This window comes from Carcharodon carcharias, chromosome 12 (genome assembly GCF_017639515.1).
Source record: "Carcharodon carcharias isolate sCarCar2 chromosome 12, sCarCar2.pri, whole genome shotgun sequence".
Taxonomy (NCBI): domain Eukaryota; kingdom Metazoa; phylum Chordata; class Chondrichthyes; order Lamniformes; family Lamnidae; genus Carcharodon; species Carcharodon carcharias.
Genome location: NC_054478.1, coordinates 74721052 through 74743605, shown reverse-complemented (window position 1 = coordinate 74743605; position 22554 = coordinate 74721052). Strand labels below are relative to the sequence as shown.

At 41.6% G+C, this 22554-nt stretch overlaps 1 protein-coding gene across 1 annotated transcript in view; it reads right to left on the bottom strand.

The window, feature by feature from the left end:
- kalrna (kalirin RhoGEF kinase a) overlaps window positions 1-22128 on the bottom strand; it is a 1007899-nt gene extending 985771 nt beyond the window's left edge. Inside the window, exon 1 of the mRNA XM_041200492.1 lies at window positions 21975-22128. Coding sequence (XP_041056426.1) covers window positions 21975-22041 — 67 coding nt within the window. The 5' untranslated portion in view covers window positions 22042-22128. The remainder of the gene's footprint in view (window positions 1-21974) is intronic.
- Between the last annotated feature and the right edge of the window lie 426 nt (window positions 22129-22554).

The following is a 22554-nucleotide window of genomic DNA, read 5'->3' as shown; positions in this document are numbered from 1 at the left end:
CTTTATTTTCCCCATGATTAGATAATCCTCTTAAAGCTGCTTTCACTACCCTTACAGCCCTACTGGTTTATCATATCCAATTAGCCATCTGCCCAGTGGAACATATTCCCATCTGCAAAAGACCATTGGCTGTCCTTCACCTAAACTATTGTTCAATCTGACAAACAGGGTTTTAGCTGAATTGTTTTGAGGGAGTGATACTCTGCAGAATACAGACTGCCAGTTGTGCAAAAGCCAGAAGGGCTGACCTTTCTACAGCCACCTTATATTAGCTTCAAGCAGATGCCAAGACCATAGTTACAAGCAACCTGTTTTACTATAAAATTGTAAAGCTCCACACGGTTCCTGATCCACACGGTTCCTGACGCTCTCTCCCACAGTGTAGTGCTTTTGCAAATTATCACTTAATAAACGTCAAGAAAAATAATTAATAGGGCAGAGAGTAAAGGTCACATCCTACATTAAATGGTACATTCTGACATTTCCTAAATAGAATTGACCAATAACTGAAGAAGTCCATGGGAATCATTATTGTGCACCAGTAAGCTTCCAGACAGCTGACAATAAGGTAAAATTCACTATGGAGAGAATTTTCCCCCAATCAGGGGGGTTGTTCGGGGGTGGGCGCAGACCCGATTGGTGCCCCTGATCGGGTCTGTGCCATTTTACATGGGCGGGCCAATTAAGGCCCGCTCAGCGTGATGTGCACCCGGAAACACTGTGTGCTCCCTGTGCGGGCGGGGGTGGGGGGTGGGGTGTTTCTCTGAGTCAGGAGTGCACTCTTTCACGCATGCGCGTGAAAGAGTGCAGAAATCTCCGAGGCACAAAGGTGCCTCAGGGAGATAAGTTTTAAGTTTTAGAAATTTAAATAAAGAAAAAAAAATTTAAGACATGTCCCCTCTTGTGATAGTGTCAAATGAGCTGGGACATGTCAATAACCTTTAATGGAAAAATTTATTTAACTTATAAACCCTTCATGAAACCTCATCCCGCCTGTGGTTGAGAATCCATGAAAAATGCAAAGGCCACTTGGGTTCTTCACCTGCCCACCAACCTTAAGGTTGGACAGGCAGCTTTCTCAATAGGGTTAATTAGTTAATGAATGGCCTTTGAACGCCCGCTGAACTGAAAATCTAAATGACGCATGGTGACGTTGGGATGCACGCCCGACATCACTCCGCGTCATTTTACGCCTCAGCGAGCTGGCCCTGCCCCCGCTTGCTGAGCCGAAAATTCTCCCCTATGGATAAGCTTTAGTTTTAATAATTTTTGACAGTAAATGGAAAGGTTGAACAAATAATGCTACTACATTATTTTCAACTAATAAAGCAACTGCAACAAAAATATGAGTTTCTGTTCTTTTTTATTACATGGAGAAGTTAAAAGCAGATTTTCACATCATGATCATATAAATGCATGAAGGTTATGTTTTGCCCTCTGTAGAACTTAGGAATGCTCATTTCCCAGACACCATGTGGCCTTAAAGGGCCTCACAAGTCATTTTCTTCCGAATGTCACTGATGGGTGCCCAAATGCCATTGATACCCTCTGATCAGAAGGTCGGAGGGTTTCAAGCAGCATAGAAAGGGAGGCTGGCCAGGTAAATACATCTCCATCCCTATGATCATTTACCCTGGTGATTTTGGGCTAGAAATCTGGCTTGTACCAAACAGGATTTCAGTGTTACAGGTCCTGTGTTGTGTCCAAAATGGAGTTTATGCCACATATGCACAATTCTGGTGTGGGCCTCACTGGCCCATTTTGATAAGTGTCAAGCAAGAAACACCTTTACCTATGCCAGAAGCAGGCATTAGGCTATAAACATATGCAAATAAGGGGCTAAAAGCCAGCTCCTGCTCCCTCTGATAACTTTGGTTTGTGCTTGAGGTAGCCAGTGCTAGTTCCAATTACCTCCAACAAATTCAATGCTAAGCAGCATGGAATGAAAAAAAAAGGTACGTATGCACCTTAATTAACACTTCTCCCCATTCTGAGATCGTTAACCTCACTCTCGGATCTGATCTTCAGGCCCCACCCAATTGCTCCCTGACCCCAACCCCAATCTCTGAGCCCCTCACCCCCACAGAACCATTCTGAAACCCAAACAATGCTACAGATCTCCTCAATGTTATTCCCTGACCTCCGAGCACCCATCAACAGCTTGCCTGACTCTCCCAACAATGCCCCAGATCCCTGTGATTACACCAGGACATTGGCTCCATATGGGCTCCTCCCACTGCCCTTCTGCATGGTTAAGGTCTAATTAAGGCCCAAAATCCCTTGCACTTTGGACCTCCTCATTTGAGTGTGCACTATTAACACTCTTCAGCGACATCCAAAAGGCCTCAATGCAGTTTCTGGGTCAGAGTCCATTGGCTTCAGCTAAGATCAGGATGCTGGTTGGGAGGCTGCAAACATTTTTACAGTTTCTATAAACTATACTTTGTGACCTCCTAGTAAAACGGTTTTCCTACTTCTGGGCGACAAGTACAATGTCTCCACTTTGTGCTGTACTGATTGACTTAACCAAGTTTGATTACTGCCATTTGGAAAAGGGTAATACCAAATGTCTGAATCACTAGAACTTGAATTGAAAGCCTCTGCTCTCAGTTTCTGTTCAAAGAAACACATATCAGATTGCAAATAGTGGAACTTTATTTAAACAGAAACATCTTCACAGAAATGGGATTAAATCATGGAAATAACAGATGTTTGAATGTTACTAAAAAGTGTTGGACCACACATTTTCTACTATTAATTTAAATTAGCAAGAGATGATTTGTTCAGCCTAAGTGTTAAATACATTCACAAGCAGATACTGTCAGCACTGCTGTTGACAAGACTGGAGATAGGTCTGATTGACTAAGCTGGAGTATGCACAATGAAAGGATTCAACAAATCATTAAATCCAATGCCTTTACTGAATTACACTCATTGCTAGTGCTACGTGAAAAGTGAAATCTATCCTCTGATTCAGAACTACTTATTAAACAAATTCCATAATTCATTCAATTATTTTTAATCACAAACTCTTGGTAATTTTATTATGCAATATTGCAATAAAGTTAAACATTTGATGAATTTCTTGGATATTTAATGTCAGCATTGGATTTGGTACTCATCCTGCATTCAAAAGACACATGTATAATAAAATTTTGTCACTCAAAACTTTCTTGGTTTCCCATGCTTATCACAACCATTTATATATTAGCTTTATCACTGACAAAAATTCCTTGGCACTTCACCAAAGGATATGTATGCCAAGACAAAGAAGAAAATATCAGAAGGGACAAAGAGATGAGTTTTAAGGAAGGAAAGGAAGTGGGATGTGGAAAGACAGGGATTTAGGGTGAGAATTCCAAATTTGGGCCTAGATGGCAGAAGCACAGTTGCTAATGGTGTGGTAAAGATTTGGGGACAGGGAAGAATGCCAAAGACCATAGTCAAAGCAAGTAATAGGTTAGAACAAATTACATATTGAAATACTTTCATGGTCCTTATGTGTGTTTCTGTATTATACCAATATTAAGGCTATCCATCCAACAGATTTTGCTTCTTATAAGTAATTCAAACTGGGTCTCTGCCATCTTTACATTGCCCAAGGATGTTTAGCCATTCTCAAAGAGAGGGGACAGAACAGGTGGCAGATAAGAAAATGAGGTAGGGGGGCCTAATAGAGCCTTCTGGTTTATTTTGCTCCACCTTCTGCAGACAGGCTCTTCAAAAGAGAGTTTTGCTTCTGACTCTGCTCAGATAAGTGGGTCAAAGAGGGCCAGGCATAATCTCAGGGAGTCCGAGAACAGTAAACAGCATCTTTATTTTGCAAGCCTCAAAATCCCTCAAGACTGGGGACTTTATTGCTGTTTTGGACAGTGCTATTACCAATACTGCAAGTCTTTTAACTCTGGTGCAGCAGCTGGATTTCTACACTTGATTCTAGGTACAGGTCCCTACCAAAAGGTAGGTCTGCGCCTGGAGACCCTCAGGCCAATGCAATGACTTTAACCTACTAATAGCAGCTGGTTCAGGTCACACCTGGTGAAGGGCATTTCAGGGGTATTCTGTCTGACTTGCACCTGGGATGGTTTCATAGGATGCTTTTGTATCCCCATAAAACTTACGTTCTAATGGTTTATGACAGCCCTACTAATTGAACCTGCAGAACCCCATTGATAGCAGACCCAGAAGCCTAGGTAATATTTTTGCATTTGAGTATATTGTTTAGTTTTTCATTGAATCACCATTAACTCATGTACCTGCAGCAATAATAAATATAACAGAGCTTTATTTTTGGTATTACAGGTTGGATTATTAAATTTTGTTGTCATACAACAATATTGTTGTCATATGTATACAAGAGAGTTCAGAGTATATAACATTTTTAGCTTTGTGCATGGCGCATAGTTCTCTATAACTTACCAACAAGCTAGGGGATAATGTTTAAATCACTGGTGCTCATTTCTAATGCATTATATTGCCACATTTTGTTTGTGCTCCTTATACAGTTCCTGTGATTTTTGCTTCAACAGCTGATGAAAATTATCTATTCAGGCTAATGATGGCTGGAACTGGTCTGACCAGAAGGCACTGTAAAATGTTTTCCTTCCTCCAATTTTTCTTGTGTTTTTCTTTTTATGACTTTCCTTTTGAAGCCAGTGAACCATGTTGGGAGTAGAGTTCCTCAAAAGCTGATAACCCTCTGGTAAATTTCTCAAATGTTTATTTTACATTTTTGAGCTTGAATGGTGAACACCAGCAGGCTACTCAACAATGGGACCATTAAAATTAGAGGACAAAATGTTTTTGCTGAATAAATATAATTTATATACAGCATGCCTAACCTATTACTGATTTATAATTTCCAATGCTAACAACAGTGGAATATATGTGATAGCTGTCACTAGTTATTTTTAACTATTTCCTGAGCAATACAAGGTCACAGCAGCTGTGAAAACACTACTGCTTGGGGGTAAGTATTTATTTACAAAAGGCAGCTACACCTGTCAAATAGTGTTATCTTCCAGAGCCAAAAGGGAGGTTGTAAATGAATCCAAATGCCTTTTTAAATGATATGTCCTTACAGACTGAAGCTGTGATGCTAGCAGAATAAGTTTGGTGACAAATAGTTGAAAGAGCAGTATTCAAAATAAATTACAGCATGATGATCACAAGTGAGTTCAATAAAACTATTCGGTGCACAGAGGTCCTCATAGTTCTATGCCTTTTTAGCCATCTGCTCACCTTCTTTAATCGAAGTTTCCTAATGTAGCTTTACATCATGCAAAGTAACTTAAAATCATTGCCAATGTAAATTGAATAAAAACTCTTGAGCCATCAGGCAATAATTAATGGAGGCGCCGGCGATCTCACCCGCAGCTGCAAAGCTGGTGAGAGCCCATCCTTTAGGGAAAGCCTGCCAAATTAAGTGCCTCTCAGTCAACTAACCAGATAGCAGTAGGCCTTCCCTGGGATCAAGGGCCCCAGGGGCCATAAGTCCCGCTCGACAAGAGCTGCTGTCCACTCAAACAGCTCTACTGAATGGCAGTGCCACTGGAGAGGCAGTGGGTGCTGCCAGTACAACACCCACGCATGGTCCACTATCATCACTGGATCCCAGGCTACAGGTGAGTGATGGCGGGAGGGGAGTTGTGGGGCAGAGGTCCTGGGAGAGGCGGGTTCAGCAGCAAAAACAGGGGCTGGCACTCAGTGGGCCCCTCATTCCTGATGCTAGGTCCCTCAATTAGGCACTGAGCCCACAAGCAACCCCACATGGTTTGCTTGTCATACTCCCCACATGGTGAGGCCTCTTGATCGTCACTGGGCTTTCCTGCCACTGACTTAATCAGGAGAGATGCAGGAAGGCTGTGGGGTCCCCATCTGCCACCACCCCCCATCCCCACCACCAAATTCGCCACCGGGGAGGGTGTTAAATTCCACCCAGAGTTGCTTTGCTTGCATGTAAAGTTGATAGTCTTTCGTATTTAATAGTAAAAATGGGTGACTGCTAAAAGGGAGGTCAGAGGAATATGCTTTGCGTGCTTGTCAAATGATCTGGGCTTGAGACAAATAAGAACTTTGATATTAAAAAGATATTACAAAATTAAATGACGGATTAAAACTGAATAAAAATAAAAATGAAAGTATTGAAGAAAATGGCAAAAATGCTTTAAAGGACACTTTCAATACATAGTGCTCTCACAAGTAAAAAGGAAAAATAAAGATCTCCTTAACTTGGCAGAAGATACCTTTGTTTTTATCTCTTTATCAACAGCTGGTGGAGGGACTGTTGTGTTGGCTCTCAAAAGTATAAAAGTGTCAGAAACTGCTTTGCATTCAACTAGCTATTTGCATCACTGACACCCCTGAAATTGCACTCTGATATGTTCTATTGCTTAAAAGAATGTCTGCTGATATTAGCTGAACAATTCTTATCAAGTTTTGAGGGCTGACAATCTGGTTCCGCATCAATAATAATAAACAATAAAGATTAAAATTGTGCCTCAACAGGTCAGAGGGATCTGTAAGATTAATGTCACTGCATTGCCCCTCCCCTGCTCCAAATACAAGAGATGAGGACACTTTTAGAATGGTTAAACAAAATTAAAGAAACCATGTAGGATAGATGAGAAACAAGTGAAATTGTGTTGGTCATCATGCGCTCACTGTCTAACTAGTGAGCATTCATATTTGCCTTTGCCAGCTTTCTAATAACCAATTAACAACTATCCTCGTTGGTAAGGAAGGATCGCTCCCTTAGATCAAAACGGCTCCAAGCTTAGCAATATAAGATTAGAGCAGAGTCACGGCTCTGTAGCAGATTTAGTAATCCAATAAATGAGTCAGTCAGTTCTTAATATTTCATGGCACATGCTGTAACAACTCTTGAACATGGCAGTATTACCAGGGTCAATGGCTTCAAATCCACATTAAAGTGGTGAAGGTTCATCTAACTAAGACTAGAGGTGGATTTAAGCACAACCCTCCTTCCACTCCATTCCCCAGGCCGCTACCACTCTTTCCTTCTTTCATACTACAGGAAAGACAAAGGCTGCTAGACGCAGCAATATGGAAACTGATAACTCTCTGGGAGATGTGCGCTGCATCAGCAGCTGTTCCTGGAATGGTGCGCCATCTTGAGACGGGCATCTGTGAAGCCATCCCCCATTTGTGGACGCAGCTAAACTGGTGCTATCCTGACCTACTGGCTTCCTGGCATGTGTGACACCCATTACCCAAATTTGGACCATGAAGGTCCATTGTATAAGTTAATAAGTCACTCACCAAAGATAAAATATTCTGTTGCATGAGGCACCCAGCACCAGCGTTAATTAAAGGGCCAGGCACCCAACTTGCAGGTAAGGTGATTTTTGAGAACTTGTGCTACTGCAAAGTGCCTGGAAGTTCTGTGGAGTATTTTTGAAGATGTTGTGCTACATTCCTGGATTTTCCACACAGTGTTGCTGCATCCTCACAGGGAAGGTGAGGATTAAGTGACCTTCCACACAAAGGCTACACCAAATTTGGGGGCAGCAGGTGCAGTGCCTCTGGGTCTACAAAATGAAAGAGAAATGGAGTAAAGATTGTGGAGAAGGCAAGTTCTGCACCATGCACCCTTCCAAGTTGGAGCAGGAATCCTCCATGCTTGACAGTGACAGGAGGTTGTCTGGCAGGTCAGCCAATGCACCCATCTCTTGGTGTGCACATCCATAACCCTTTCCATGTGTTCAGTCCCATTGGAGTCCTCATCTGAGTCCCCTGTACCCTGTAGCAGGGCTTGTCTGTAACTTCATCCTTCCATGAGCTAGCAAACTAACAATGCCTTACCCCTGATCGGGCTGCAGCCCATCAGTGACTGGTGACTCACCACATGCTGATTCCAACTCTATACTAGCTTCATGCAGTGCCAGTATCTAAGCTGGTGACTGTGGATGTCAAGTCAAATGAAGGGGCCTCTTCATCAATGCTGTGTTGTAGTTCTCTCTCCTCCTCCTCTTTCTGGGGCTGTTGTGGCTGGGCAGGTGAACATTCTTGTATGTCTGAAAGCAGAAATGAAGTGGGGAAGATTGGTATGAGGGAAGGGGGTGGGACGGAAAGCAAGGTCACAAAGATGGTCACACCATCTACAACTTGCTCATCATGCCAGACAGCAGCATGAGAGCGATCTGGGAGATTGGGAAGGGCCATAAGGCCGTCACATACTGTCATCCTCAACATTCTCAGCAACGCCGGATGCCCTGGGCTCTTTTGTAGCAAAATGCTAAGAGTCGACTCATTTGTCAGGCTCAGGAGATGCAGGCGACCTTGTCCCCTACCAACTCTGCTCTGTTCCCTTCTGTTGTGTGCCACTTTTCCTTGTAAGGGAAAGGGCAGGATGTCTGTGATTGGGTAGCACTATGTTTGTGAAGTGGGTGAGAAGTTGGAAGTTTTGATGTGAGATGGAGCATCAAGATATTGTGAATGAGTCCTGAGTTCCAGGAGCGCTGCTGGGTGAGCGATGAGGATTTGGTACATTGAGCAGGCTGGTATTGTGGGGCTAGGCGATGTCATGGTAGGGTGAATTCTTTGACCTTGACTACCTATGTGGGGTCATTAGATTTCTTGTGGCACTGCTGCCAGGTCATGGGTTCCAGATGCCAAAAATTGACCTTCTGGCTACTTACTTCCAATCCTTTTGAGGGTTGTCCTTGAAGGTCATCTGGTGCCCCATGGAACCATAGGAACTTGTCCATTAAGGCCTCTAGTGCTGCATCTGTGAGCCTAGAACCCCATCTCTGCCCTGATGTTCCATTTTCCTTGTTTAGATTTGCAGTATTCAGCAACAGGCTCTTGTCGTTCAGTGCAGCATCCTTTAAGAGGGATAGACTGCCTTTAAGAATAGAAGGCTGGCTGCAACATGTGCTCTCAACATAAAACTGTTTAGGTCCTTGATCAGCGCAGAAGCAGTAGGTAGCGTGCAGAGGCAGATGGCAACAAGGGAGCAATTCAGCCCTTCGCTACAATCAGGCAAATGAGGTGGCAGCATCAAATTTGCATGTACCTACTTCTACCTGAAACGGCACAGACAGGCCATGAATTGTGATCCTCAAGCCCAATCATGGTATTTTCCAAATTTTATAGTCCTAGTTGCTTCACTGGCTGCCAGAATCTCAAAGCCCTGAGTCCAGTCCCATGGTTGCAACAAGGGAATGGGAAGGTGATGAGGAGGTGGTGAGAGGAAAAGAAAGGTGATAGACTTACAGAAAAGGAACTGGGCACATATACAGAGAGAGATGTTTGTAGATAATCAAACAGATATATGCACAAAACAATACAAGAGAAAGGGAATGAAAATTAGATGAAACATACAGAAAAAGGTGAAAGAAATGCAAAAGAGAAAACTGTAGCAGTGTTGGAGTTTCACAAAGCTTGGATGACATACAGGCATGATGTCTCATGTCTGAAAACCAGAACTGTTCAAAAACCGGACATTTTCCTCTTGGGAGATCTAAGCACCACTTTCAGGACAGAGTAAGCGTGCGAATGAAGAGGTCATTCTCAGGCTGATTCCAGAGGGCGGAATCAGAGAGACTTTTGCACACACAGGGCTGTGTTACTATAACAGCTACAGAAACCTCATGTTGTGTGAGGTGCCACCTAGAAAAGGCAGCAAGCACAAGAAAGAGATCAAGAAACAGCAAATACATCATAGATATGAAAACCAGAAAAATTTTATTTTCTCAAACTGAGAGCTGTAAAATGTTCTTGCATACTGCTGTCAAGGGATGTTGCTTCAGCAATACTAACGTCAGACCAGCAAAGCATTCAGAAAAGTTCAAGAATGAACTCCGCACTCCCAAACAACAAATTGTGCATTTACATTTGGGTGATATTTGTTCATTGACTTGCTGATATGTTAAACATATAGCCCATTACCCCATTAAAAAGAGAAGTTGCCTGTTCCACCGGCAGGAAATCCAAAAACCAGCAAAATCAAAAATTTGGCATTTTCGGTCCTGACAATGATGGATTTTGGATATCGGGCCAGTACAGACAATGGAGAAGACATGTGGTTTAGAGAATGAGGGCTAAAATCAAATAGAAATACAAAGCTGACAAAGAGAAAACATGTGCCAGAGCTATGGAGAGACAAAAAGTAGAAAGCAAGAAGAGTAAGATAGAAAAAATGGAATACATGTGAGAAGATGGTGGAATTTAATGCCTCCACTGCCCCCCAGCCTCTCCCCCCACAACCCCCTGCCCAGGAGATGTGTTCAGAGGTCAGACAGATCATCTGATTACGCAGATAAGATCCCACCACCCTCCCACCTCCATCCGATTAAATTCGGGAAGGGAAGGCTCGAGTACGGCCTTTCCAATTGAAACCAACTGAGGTCCTTAAGTGAAAGCTTAAGAGCCACATTAGCGCCTCATCCCCCTCCCCCTGGCATTTAACCAGCAGCCGGCTGGGGACCACACCACTCCTGATTTTAACAACCCAGCGGTGTACAACCCCACCCCACCCCGACCTTCAAATCAACCCACTTTCATCCCCTTACCAGGGCCTCCTTGTCTGGTCCCAGGTGACATGTCCCCACTTACCTTATTCCTGGGCTCCATCTCCAAACCTCTGCCTAGGCTACACTGCAGTACTGGCAGTGCTCGCTGCTCCTGGTGGTACTGCCGGTATGAGAGAGCAGCCAGCTTCTTACTGGCTAGCAATTCTTGGGGTGAGATATTCACCCCACGCTAGAATTTCTGGAAGGAATTTTCCCTCACAGGAGCCAGGAGGTCTGACAGTTGTAAGGTAAGTGGCTGACTGAGACTTGATCCATTGGACCTCCCGAAAAAGACCATGGCAGGGCTGCCACTGGTTTTCTAACTGGTTGACGGAATCCTGCCATGATTATTAAATCCTACTCAATGGGCAGGATTTTACTCTCGCCAGGTAGAGAGACCCGAACTGCGCGAGTGTAAAATGAAGCGCGATATTTCAGTTGGTGGGTGCTCACGGAAGTTGGCAGCACGCCCGCCAACAATTAAGTGGCCTATTAAGGCCCCTAAAGAACCAATTGACTGGAATTTTTCACTGCCCGTCCAACCATTCAATTGGCGGGCAGGTGAAAAGGCCAAGCGACCTTTGCACTTTTGGCGAAATCTCATCCACAGGCGGGATGAAGTTTCAACCAGTGACTTTAAAAAAATTTAAAACTTTTAACACTGATATTTAACATGCCCCTGCTCATGTGACAGAGTCACATGAGGGGACATGTTTTCATTATTTTTAATATCTTTATTTTTTTTGTTAAAAACCTTCAGCTCCCTGAGGCAGCTCTGTGCCTCCGGGAGCTTTTACTGCGTGCTTCCCCACGCATGCGCACATTTCCATGTTCACACTCCTCCCGCCCCCATCCAGGCAGCGCTGAGATTATCAGCGTGCGTTTCACACTGGCTGGTTGTTAATTGGCCGGCCAGTGTGAAATCCATGTTGGGGCCCGATTGCGGGCGGTGGTTGACTTTGCGACTGCTCCTGGGCCTGCCTGCTCCACGAGGGCAAAATTCTGCCCAAGAAGGAGACTGCACAGAAATATTTTCTGGAAGAGATAAAATTATTTTTTGTCTATGAACGATTCCATATGAAACCAACAAATTTAGACATAAGAAATAGCAATGTAGTAGGAGCTATATCAAACATTTAATTTGAATGTATTGTAGGCAGGTTTCACTACAAACACAATAAACCAAAATATGTGAAAAATAATTTCCAGCCACCTGTTAGTAGGTTATTAACCTTTTCATTTGCAATTTTGGAAATCAAGCTGATCTCTTACTAATTCCCAGAAATAAAATCTACCTTCAAAAATCAGAATTAAGCATTTGGATTTGGATTCTGATCCAGCCCAAATTAAATTTCAAGTTAAATTTGAATTGTTGGGTGCTTTTAGTCTAATTCTGTAAATGATTCAAATAACACCAGCAATATTTTAAAGTAACAAATCTGAACACTTAGTTAAATATTTTATAGACATTTTAATACTTGTTTTAGTAACAACATGCTACATAGCTTGAGAAGTAAAAGTGTCTTTAATGCCATGGAAAAGATTTGATTTTATTCCAGTTTTTTGATGCCAGCCATTTCCTCACTGAAGTCATGGCACACAACCTGGTCCCAGGCTCCTGCTAAACTATTTGCTAGAAAGTAAATAAAAGTACTTTGGATTGATTCACCCTACATATTTTCATTGCTTACATTTCTGTAAATGCTGCTACCTTTGTAGCTGAGATCAAAAATCATATGTAGGCAATTATTGTGGAAAAGTCATGTCCTACCATTGTGTAGGCCAGCATGTTTGTCAATACACAATGACTGGGATTTTGTCAAGAGCAGGTCATTTCCGGCATTGTAACTGGAACAATGCATCGTTTTCACTTTCTCTCTTTTTGCCCTTGCCATGCGCTTATAATTAAAATTCTAAGTGCCACCAGTGTGCATGGAAAACATGTGCAATTTAGTGGCAGGGGAAGCTTTTCACTGGTGAAACCTGCTGTCAGCTGACAATGCTGCATCCGTGGCATTTGAACCAGGGGATTCAATCTCAAAATAAGGAGGAAACCACCTAGGACCGAGATGAGGAGAAATTTTTTTACTCAGAGGAATTCTCGACCCCAGAGGGCTGTGGAAGCTCAGCCATTGAGTATGTTTAAAGCAGTGATCGACAGATTTCTAAACATCTATGACTTAAAGGGATATGGGGATAGTGTGGGAAAAAGGCACTGAGGCGGATGATCAGCCATGATCGTATTGGATAGTGGAGCAGGCTCGACGGGCTGAATGGCCTACTCCTGTTCCTATGTAATAAATGCTGGCTTTGCCAGCAATGCCCAAATCCAGGAAGGATAAAAATAGCATGTAGCCTATTAAAAAGCCTCCTGTTCATGGTCAAGACACTCCCATGATTGAGAGTGCCACCTTATTTGAAGAAATGTCTGACTACCAAAGCAGACCAGCTCCACAGTTCAGCAATGCCTCCCTGCACATTCTCCTGCAGGCCATCAGGGAAAGTGGTGCTCTTTCCTGAAGATAGCATAAGAAGGTCCTCCCGCCATACCAAGGCGGCCTGGACGGAGGTGAGCAACCATGGGGTGATCAGATGAACCTGGGTCCAGTGCAATAAATGGGTTAACGACCTCCTCTGATCCACAAGGGGAAGTGCCAGTGTCAGATCCTCAACAGGACCCTCTCATGTGGCCATCAATAGTGTATATATGAGAGCGGGAAGCTATACTAGAAGAGTGAATGTGCGATCAGCCATAGTGTCACATGACAACTGAGGCCAAAGCATGTGGAAGTTTGCCTTTTGTGTGCATTTGGTTGCAACATCTGAATGACAGACCAGTATGTGTGATGGGGATGCATGCAGACAAAGGGTTTAGATGTCACCTGACATGTCACTAACAGCACTTTGTCATGCAGGACAAGCAGACACATAATGTGAAGGAGAGGAGAATCTAGTAGATGTTCCTGGCCTAAGGCACCTCACAGCTTCTAAACAGGAGTTGATGTAAATCATTGGCGAGGAAGGAGCATGATCGGTGGCAGATGGTGAGGCTGCAACTGGTAGGAGTAAGGAAGAAGAGGCAACCATCCTGTTGGTGGAATATCACACAGGATGGATGTGATGAAATGTGAAGCCCTCAAACTGTGATGATTGATGTGATTTTTTTTGACCTCCACTAAACATCATCACAAGGACCAGGCCGCTGCCATGGGAGGATCCAAAGACTCCACCTGGGGACGAAGAGGGCAGTGCCCCAGAGGATGCACTGTCATCTGCTCATCATCAACCTCTGCCAACACAGTTACACCCCCATGGTCCGTGGACTGGTCGCATATAGATTCAGAAGCACAATTTTGTGAGCACACTACAGACACATTCAAGCAGCTGAGAGAGGATGTGACAGCTGGGCCCCAGATGATCAAGGACTGTTGGGGCCTACACTGATGATGGGCCTCTGATTATGGCAGCAAGAAGAATGCTGCACATGCAGCAGAGACTAGGGGGAAATATTATGGAGATGCCAGGAACTTTGCACAAGGAATGGAGGGCTCCATGCAAATCATGAGTTCTGCCATGTATCAGGCATTTGAGCACATGGCTTCATCCATGGAGAGGATGGTGACTGCCATGGCGAGTCAGGTCGAGCGTTCAATCCACATGTGCTCAGACCAGCATTCCATCAGTCTAGCAATGGGTTTAATACAACAATGGTTAGGCAAAGGGGGACTGGGGAAGAGGCCACTGGACTTCTCTCCAGGAGGTCTTTCCCCTCAGGGTGACAGGGAAGTCCATTCGCTTACACAGATGGTGGATGAGCGTGTGCCAGCTACCTTGCGGCCTTTATCTCAGGATACCTCCAGGCTTAGCAACCTCTCCTCATCCCCTCCACCACTGACCCCAACAGCTCCAGCAGGTGAGGCTGGGGGTGCCTCCACACCCCCAGCCTCAAGGACTCATGCCTCCAGGGGACATCTAAGGCAAAGGGGCATGACATTAAGTAGACTACCTCAATCTCTGCTGCTGATATTCAGAGTTGCACCTAGGGACAGTGATAGAAAAAGAAAATTGAAATATGCCTGAGCACAGTTGAATTTTCCAAGTCTGTTTCATTTGTTAAAATATGCACATTATAATTTGTTTTCTGTAATCGTTCATAATTATTGAGACCTGTTTGGGGCCTGTCATAGTATCAGATGTAACGGTCATGGCCTGTCCCATGTTCCTCACAATTTGATAGCTAAGAGGGGAGAAATGGACTTTGGCATTATTCCCTAATGAGATGTGTTGCAGTTTCATGCATTCTTTATTGAATGTCCATGTGAATTGTTACTTCTGTGATGATCATTCTGTGGAACATGGCTTAAAAAGCAGGCAGAGCTGCACCACCCACCCCCATCACCATCTATACACTCTAGAAGATATTGGCCCCATTCATTTCAGCAAGTATAAATGAGACAGGTGCAGTTGCGTTCAAAGCACTTTAAAAATGGTGCTGGGTCAAAATAATTGGGCAAGGCAGGCTGTTATAAGGATGTCCAAGTACCCTAAGATGTCCTTGATACCTGCATTCACTAACAAATGTGTGCGACAAAGCTCCACTAACCATTCTGTTCTAGATAGTAGACACATGCTTATAGTTTACTCAGCAAGGGAGAATGGCAGGGCTCGGTCTGGGCTCCAAGAAGGCATTGGAGGCCTGGCGATGGAGCGATAGATAGTCATGCATCATTATTATTGTGTGAACCTTGTATAGATCAGGTTGTTCCTGTCATCCCTTGCACATCTCTCCATGGTTCTGGCATCCATGAAAGCTCATTTGGATACATGGCCTCTTCCTCATGCTCTGACAAACCATCATCTGAGGAGGGCTGATTTTCCTCATGCTCTTCCACTTGCATCAGCTGTCCCCGTTGCAGCACCACATTGTGCAAACCACTACTATACGTGACACCCTTGGGATGCGCAATGCAGAGCCCCTCCAGATAGGTCAAGGCAGAGGAGGCACATTTTAAGAAGCCCAACAAAGAGCAAAGGAACTCTCCCTGGTGAGAAATATTTATTCCTCAACCAACATCACAAAACAAGTCATCTGATCAAGATCACATCGCTGTTAGTGTGACCTTACTGTGTGAGGCCACCATATTTACTACATTTGTAATGTGACTACATTTCAAAAAGTGCTTCATTAGCTGTAAAATGCTTTGGGATATCCTAAGGTCATGAAAGGCATGATATAAATACATCTTTTTAATAGCAGGATTGGGGCTAGCATGGAATGAATTATCGCAACATTCTTTGCCTCTCCAACCTCTTCCCCCCTCCAACCACCCTGACCCTATTTCCCTGAGTTTCAAGAATAAATGTGGTCAGACAGGATTGAATTCAACATTGAGGTTGAATTGACTTCTTTAAAATTGTTTCTCTTTAGTTACTTCAAGTTGTACTGGTGACAAAGACCAAAGTGACTGAATAATTAAGTGCACATCACCAAATCATGGATAAATTTAAAAGTAAAATAATGTAATTTTAAATGTATTCTGTACATTATACTTAAGAGCACCACACCATTTTCAAGCTACAATGGATTCTTACATGTGATTTCTGAATTTATGCCAGAAATATCTGAGACATTACCAGGCAACAGATGACTGTTTTTTCCCAATGCAAGGAGTAAAGACTAGAAAAAGAACTGTCCCATTTCATTCACAAGCACTCCACTGACTCAGTATGGGATGTAAAAGCTGATCATTGTCCTCTCATTTAATGATGGTATAGTAAATTAAATAATTACAATACCTTTGGTGCCAGGCTAACAGAAGCACCCGACAAACCAAGGATTATTTGTTTGTTCAAATGATATCCATTCTGCCAGACACCCAAAGTAGTCAGGCTGCTTATCAGAAAGTGCCAAATAGGTGAATACCTGACTCTAATTAACTCTAATCAAAGAATAGAGGAAGTCACTGTGGATTAATCTTCAATAACTATTCAATTCCTTTATTAGTTGCTAGCTAATCTTGCCTTCATTACATAACACAGACTTATGTTTACACACATTTATATCTACACAAGGAGCAGGGGTTCATTTTGTCTTCTGGAACTGGTCACCTTCTGGCATGCCACTGGCTTTTCTTGCCCTAACAACAGTTTCAATTATCCTCCTCAGGCTTTTTATAACCAACTTGTTACAGCCAGTTACTTTATCATACTTGAGCCATAACATACGTGTCTATTATTCTTTATTCTTCCTTGTCTTACTTTTAACTATCCTTAAGATCTCTGAACTTGTTAACAGTTCTCCATTATTCTTCAACAATTGGTCATATTAGCATAACCTTTGCTCACACTTTAATCATATATATATTTTCATTTAAGCGACATTTGACTTTCTAAACAGAATTTCGAATACATGTATTTATGTCAAATACGTCGGTGCAACCAATTCAAGCAACCACAATACAGAGATCATTGTCATACAGCCAAATACAATTTAATAAGCATGGGTATTTAGGTCTTTCCAATATAATTCAATTTGGAATTTGATCTTTTCCCATTTTTAAATTTTTACCAAAATTTAATTTTAGTGTACATACAACAGTGGGTGTTAAGCATTATGGAGAACCAAAAACCAGAAAAAAGACAAGGTTCTACAATTTCTCACAAACCAAGGCCTTGATTGAGCTCGAGAATATAAGATGCTTATTTCCTATTAAATTAAATGACTGATGACACATAACAAATGACATATCTACAGTACTTCATTATAAATAGAGGTCTCAAAAATGAAGTGGAAAATAGTCCTTAATATTGAGTTAAAATAGATAATATATACTAAATAGTACCATTATTCACTGAGAAAAATGAAATGGAAAATGGTGCAAAATTACATAAAATTTGATATTAAAAAATAAATGCATACCTGTATAAAATAAAATGTAAATATGCCATTTTATATATATATATATATATACATTGCATATATCTTATATCAGGAAGATATAATAATTCTCATAATGTTTTTGGAATTTATTGTAAAATAATGGTATCTGTGTCTATATATGTCTATATGTGTGTGAGAGACTTAATTGGATTAAAAGCAGCTGGTCTAAAGGTTTGATGTAAACATGGTAAACATGGGGGAAGTTTAGAATGTAAGGTGTAAAAGGACATTTGCATCTTTAAATAGAACATACTAGATTGTTTTCAAAAGAGGGACTGAAATATTACACCTAACCAGGTGAAGTTTAGAAACAGCGTATTTATTTTTTCCAAAGAATACCGGTAAAACTTAGTGCTATGAGAGATTTTTATTATCAGAAAGATAAAGTCCAAAGACTTGATGAAACAATGGTAATTTGCATTCAAAGGGGAAAATATGTATAAAAAGCGAAGGCTGTATGTAAGTGTAGGCATTTTTTAAGATTTAACAAGTGTGAAAAGCCTTCTGCATCTATGCCTCAAGCTGCTGTTTTCAAAGAACTGAAGTTAAGAAAACCCACTTTGAATTTGACTGGTTCAGGGTATTTTGTGTCACCTTGCCTGGATCCTTTAAAATCTATGTGTTTTACCATTGCCTTAATGAAAGTGTAACTCGGAGTCAGATTAAGTAGGGGGTTTAGAAGTTATCATAGTAGTAATTTGTAGATCTATATATGTGTTTAAAATAATTTCTCTTATTAATAAATGTTTAATCTAGTTTTGTAAAAGCCTAGAAGACTTGGCGATCTAATTACAATTGAATTCAAGGCATGCATCTCAAAATTTATACAAATTACAAAGCAAATTATGGCAGTTGTTTCAAGTATCTCTTTGGGGTTTGAACAACTCAGCATTTACCATCGGCTGTGCCATGACACTCAAGGATATCATAGTTTTGTCCATGGGAAATTGGATAATCTGTTTGATAAGGAGATGATGTTTATATGTTGGAAACTGCATTAGTGTGGTAGTACAGCTTAGAAATAAAGTAAAGATTAGTTAAAAACAAAGAAAACAATCTAAAATTATGGAATAGTAAAGAATAAGTAAATGGTAGAGAGAAATTGTATTGAAGGTGGGGTAAGAAAGGAGGTGGGATAATCAACAACATTATGACAATGTAGGAGGGTAGCTCAAGATGGTCAGTAGTGGTGAGGACTGGTTGCTCGAGGCTTGATGCGTTATGTTGTGGAGTAAGTGATTGCAGGCTTTAGCTGTAAATGAGGGGATGTTATGTGGTTCCAGCCCCAAATATCAATAGTGGAGAGCAGAGTGCAGGAACCTGAAGCCTGGGCAGGCTGTGGTCCTAAGTCCAAAGTCAGCATTCAGCAGCACTAAGTAGAACTAACAGCCTAAAAAATTAAACAGGTAGGGGTGCAGTGGAGTTGATGGCATAAATTAGTATTGAATGATGACATGCCCCAAAACTGAACAAGTCAGCTGGCAGGCTGACAGTGTGCTGTGAAGAAACAAAGAAGGGGCAGTCCTAATAGAAAATAAATTTAAATGGCAGGAAGGGCTGGGAGTTAAAAATAGGGATGATCATAGCACCACCTAGCTTGGAAGTTCGGCTAGCAAGGCAGAATCAGTACTTCATGTAAATTGATTGAAGTAAAAATTGAGCATGATAACAACGGTATCTTGCAAAGAGCGAAACTCAAATAGGTTAACATATACCATGACATAAAAGTGACTTTGACAGACAAAGGTGGTAGTAACAGGCATTACGTGCTACATAACAGAAAGCATGCACAACACAAGACTTAAAATATAAAACCAGCGTATCTCCTATAATGCTGCTCAGTAAAGTCAGCAAATATACTTTTTTAAAAAATAGGTATATTATGAACAAATTGCAACAGGAAATAAGTATCACAGAAAGTGATACTTACAGGAAGCACTCAATACATGTACGACTTTTAATGAACACATGCCCCATGGTGTGGCTCATAGAGGCTAAGGATACGCAAGCACAAGAGTGTAATGTTTAAAGTATCATGGCGAAAGTATGTCAGGAAGTAAATGTGATGCTTATTCACAAAACTTTCAATGCATTATAGGTGGGAACACATAAAACCAATTGTTTTTCCTTTCTTAAACTTTGATTGCTCTGTCTAAATATTCCATGATACAACGTGAAATGTTTTTAACAAAACAAAATTAATTTTACATACATTATAAACATTACAAGACCAATAAACCAGCCAAAGCTGTGTTGAAGTCAAAGAATTACTATGTGACAACAGTTGAAATTATTGACAATTACTTTTAATTATTAACGGCATTTACAAAAGGCACATAGTGTTAAATTTATGGCTCTGAGCATGTGCTGAGTAAAACAAGTTATTAGTTCAATAGTTAATCAAACCTTTGCAATACTGTATGTCTGATCATAACTCTCAAATATGGCAATAAACACATTCCCAAAATGAAAACAAAAACATTGACTTTAAACTGCATGTTCAAAAAGTTGCCTGACTTTCAGCCACTATTTTTGTCAAAATTTGACAAAGTAAGAGAGAACAGGCAGGGAACATGGTTTCAATTTGTATTCAATACCAGAATCGTAACTTCTAACAAAGGTATATCTCAGCTACATGCAGCACTTGTGTCTTTCACCCACTCAACCACTCAAAACCATATATGAAACAGTTTTGCACATGTCCAACCATAACTAAACAATCTCTGCCTACAGGTCTAACAAATCCAACTATTTGATTATCAAGCTAACAATACTAAGTATATGAATACACACTGACATGACAGAAAGGTTGGTTCATGGCCGAAGTGGACACAAATCTTGGAGCTCAAAAGGCAGGGACACGTTAAAAGGAAGCTCGAAACTCGAAATAGTTGCACTAAGTCATCATTCAATTTATTTAATTCATGTATCCTAATAAGATTTTAAAAATAATAGAACATGACAGGAGCAGTTCTGCATCTCTACCATGCCTGCTATTTTTAACTGCTGGCAGGCTGGGAAACAGCAGCTGTGCATCCATGAAGATGAAGATAAAACGCTGTCAGTCAATTATCACACGTGACCCTGGACTATCATTAAAAAAAGTTAGTAAATGATGACATGAGGCATAACACTAAATTTAGAATTGTTGATATTTTTAAAAAGGCAGATTTTTTAAAAAATCATTCAAACATCTGGAGATAACGTTACCACTAAACCCTGAACTCCATTCCAAAATACCACAATCTCCTTGTACCTGATATTGCTATGCATGCTCGGAAGGAGCTGAATATAATTTCAACAATCAATATGGCTAGTTTATGTAATGTATATGATTCTGTGATTATTACCCATAATTATGCTGGCAAAAAATAATCAGGTTCTAGTGGTATTATTGAACAGAAAGATGTATTAGCTCGTACTGTGACGTTTCTGCAAGGCATTGAGAACATTAGCATCTTGTATGAAGAGAATAATTAAACCACTGTACTTTATATTCTTTCATGGGTCGTGCGCGTCACTGGCAAGATCAGCATTTGTTGCCATCTCTAATTGCCCTTGACAAGGTGGTAGTAAGCCGCCTGTTGTGTGAAAGGAAACAAAAACACGGCCCTTGATGGCATAAAGTTAACAATCGTCTTTATTAACCATAAAATGTAACCCTGGACAATTTTTCGATCCGATCATAGCATATCTAAAATAAGTGGCGAAGGCGGTCCTTATGATTCTATCAGTAGACCCTACAAGCCACACTACTGGCGTGTGTGGAGAGCTAATTCTGTACTGGGTATTCAAGGTGCAGCTGGATGGCAGCTTACAAAACAGTAAAAACCGTGTGGTATACATTGACGATGTCAGGATGCTAGCTAGGTTCTCTGTGAATTTATTAAACCAGAGTCAACAGTGTCTTATTGTTTGAAATACAAGTAAATGCATCATCCATCGAATCCTCACGCAAAATTGTGTTTTCAGAATTGAGGATTTTAAATCAGTAAAATTTCTACAGCGCGTGATTTTACACAAGACGTCAATTTGCTAAAATTCAAACGATACAATCTTGATTTCCTAGGAGGCACAAAGCGCCATTGAGCTGTTTCAATGCTTCCACTGATTTAGCCGGGCAACTGGGTAGTGTAATTACATCAAGACATCAGTACTGCTTTCCATTTACATTAAGCTAAAATGTTATCAATCACCGCAATTTCAAAAACATGGCACAGCAAATAAAAGGCGAACGCTCATTATCTTCATCTCAGTTGTCAAAGACTTCATCCAAGATTTTCTTTTGAAGCATCAGATTTTCTAAAACGGTTTCATTGTTCAGTGTACACAAGCACGACTGCTGTGGGCGAGTCGGCCTGACAGCGGCCACACTAACTCGTGGATTGTAATAGTAACACTGGAGATGCTGCACCAGGCAATGAACGAGGGTAAAATCACTTGCCACCCCTCACAAAGCTCTTTGCCCCCCACCCCCCCCAATAATATCCTCCATTTACCTGTCTTGAAAAATGCTGCGATGTCACCATCGTTGACGCATTCGTCTGTCCCTTCTGCGGAATTCATCGTTCACTCGATGCAGAAATATGTAAAATTACATCCACTTCTACTGCAGACTAAGCTCCATATTCGGTGCTGGGTAGCAGCTGCTGTGGTGTTTTGAGGAAGGCTGTGCTCGACCAAAAGCCTCTGTATTTGTCCTCTATTGTTCAAAGGCGCCCTCCTCTCTCCGGCAGCAGCATCACAATAGCAACAACAATAGGCTACACATGGGCTCGGCTTAATACATTTCCACGAGTGCCACCACTACTTTAACTCACTCCCGAATGGGCCTTGAATTGCCAGCGACTAAAGTGAAATTAAATCCTTCTTGGCAGCCGACTTCAACGTAACCAGCGCTATTAAGCCTTCGATGGAAATTATCTTAATGACAAGAGGCCGGGAGGCAGCCACACGGTCGGGTTGTGTCTATTTTATATGGGGATGTGATGAGAAATTGGGAAAAAATTAGTATTGGCAAAGACCATGGGAGAGCTGGGGGTATCAGTAAGCAGACGGTCGTGGGTCTTAGATAGTCAA